This window comes from Pteropus alecto, unplaced genomic scaffold (assembly GCF_000325575.1).
Source record: "Pteropus alecto unplaced genomic scaffold, ASM32557v1 scaffold226, whole genome shotgun sequence".
Classification (NCBI taxonomy): Eukaryota; Metazoa; Chordata; class Mammalia; order Chiroptera; family Pteropodidae; genus Pteropus; species Pteropus alecto.
Window position 1 is genome coordinate 7,117,570 of NW_006440132.1, and position 1,767 is coordinate 7,119,336.

At 36.1% G+C, this 1,767-nt stretch overlaps 1 protein-coding gene across 2 annotated transcripts in view; it reads right to left on the reverse strand.

The window, feature by feature from the left end:
• The window catches only part of PRPF4 (pre-mRNA processing factor 4), a 13,942-nt gene that overhangs the window by 9,133 nt on the left and 3,042 nt on the right, over positions 1–1,767 (reverse strand). For both annotated transcript variants that reach the window (XM_006917118.3, XM_006917119.3), the window contains exons 3-4: positions 1,756–1,767; positions 357–444 (exon numbers count right to left, since the gene is read on the reverse strand). The exon at positions 1,756–1,767 is cut by the window's right edge and continues 172 nt beyond it. In XM_006917118.3, coding sequence (XP_006917180.1) covers positions 357–444; positions 1,756–1,767 — 100 coding nt within the window. The remainder of the gene's footprint in view (positions 1–356; positions 445–1,755) is intronic.

Consider the following 1,767-nt stretch of genomic DNA (forward strand, 5'->3'; position numbering starts at 1 on the left):
TAACAATTCTCTATTTTAACTGCCTGGAAAAAGGTGAATTAGTTCAGTAACAGGATGAAATAAAAAATATGTGCTTTCTATTGTTTTTTTTTTTTTTTCCCCTGTTAGGTCTTTTTAGATAGTTTCTGGTTCTTTGTTAAAAGTTACAAATGCTATGGTTCTTTCCTGAATGGGAAAATCGCTAATCTCCACTTATACCTACACAGGAACTACAAACCACTACCAACAACTACTTCTAAACACTACACTCTTCAACTCCCACCCCGTACACACACAAACCATTGAGAGGTGAAAATGAGACAACTATGCCCTCATTTCCTTCGCATTTATATGATGAAGGCAAAGACATACTTTACCTCTTCTTTGGACTTCTTAGATTTCTCATCATCTTTCTTGGTCTTTTTTAAGGCATCAGTACCAACCACTGAGAGGATATTTCTTAACCTGTAATAAAAAAGAGAGAAATTTAAACAGAGTTGTGATGAGATTTTGAAAAGTACATCTAAGAATGGAGATAAGCTCCTCCTATTCTCTCGCCATTCAAATTCCAAGAAACCTTCTTTAAGAGTCAAGATGTCATGCCTAAACTGCCGGTGATTTCTTTCACTCAATCTTCTTTATGTGAGGATTCCCTAAATTAACTCTAATTACCATATGCAATTTAAAATTAACTAGCCAAAAAACTGCTACCACTTGGTCTGTGAAGACAGCCCACCTTCACTTAATGTCACATGTGCTGGATACTGACTCAGGTGCTCAATCTACAACAATAACTAAAAAACAGTTTTTGATTTCAAATAGCATAGTCCCAGAGCATTCGACTGCAAACAGCACAGTCCGGGGAAGGGGTCAGGGGGAATGGGGACAGAAAGTAACAGAGAACTACAGTACATTATACTAAGTATTATGACGGTGGTGAAATACAGGGTGCTAAGGGGAAACATAAAAGGAGTATCTAACCTAAGTTTGGAGGGAGGATCAGGGAAAGCTTCATAGAGGTGGTGTTACCTAACCCAAGCCATCATTTCGTCAGATCAATAGGTAAAGAATGGAGAGGACTGCTGAGGCAGAAGGGTCAACAAATGTAAAGGTCTGGAGGTAAGAAAAGTGTGTTGAGCTTGGAATCACAAATAGTTCAGTATAACTGGAGCATGGAGTACAAGAAAAGTGGTATTTTTTCCTTGTAATTGAAACCAGCATTGTTGGTTCTATTTAATGGACATGAGATACTGTTAAAGGTTTTAAAGTGATTAAACACAGACTCTGCAAAGCAAAGGAAAAAAAATGATGAGGAGAGTTGGACAGTAGATAGACAAGAGGAGGGCCTTATAATTGTATACGACTAACCTGTCACTAAGAGCTTTGCAACTTTAAAATCGGAGAATTATGAGAACAGTGACCCTTTTCAATAATATCCAAAAAAAAACCCAACATGTTTTATGTCATTAACAAGGAATGCATTTGTTATCAAAATTTTCAAAGTTCAACTACAAATGTTTACTCAACTCAAAATTCCACACTGGAGAGAAAAGGAGAAGGAGCATATTAACATCCTCTTTACAGTGTATAAAGAAAAATTAGTACTGAAATAAAAATTGGCTCAAGACTCAGATTATGGGTTAAACTATATAGACACAACTTAAGATATTCTATTAACAATATCTGAGACATTCTATTAAAGTTTTTGCTACAAATACCATTGGAGCCAGAACCTTGTGATTTAAAAAGAGAAGAATAGATATTCGGAAAGGGCACCTTTCTCTTCTT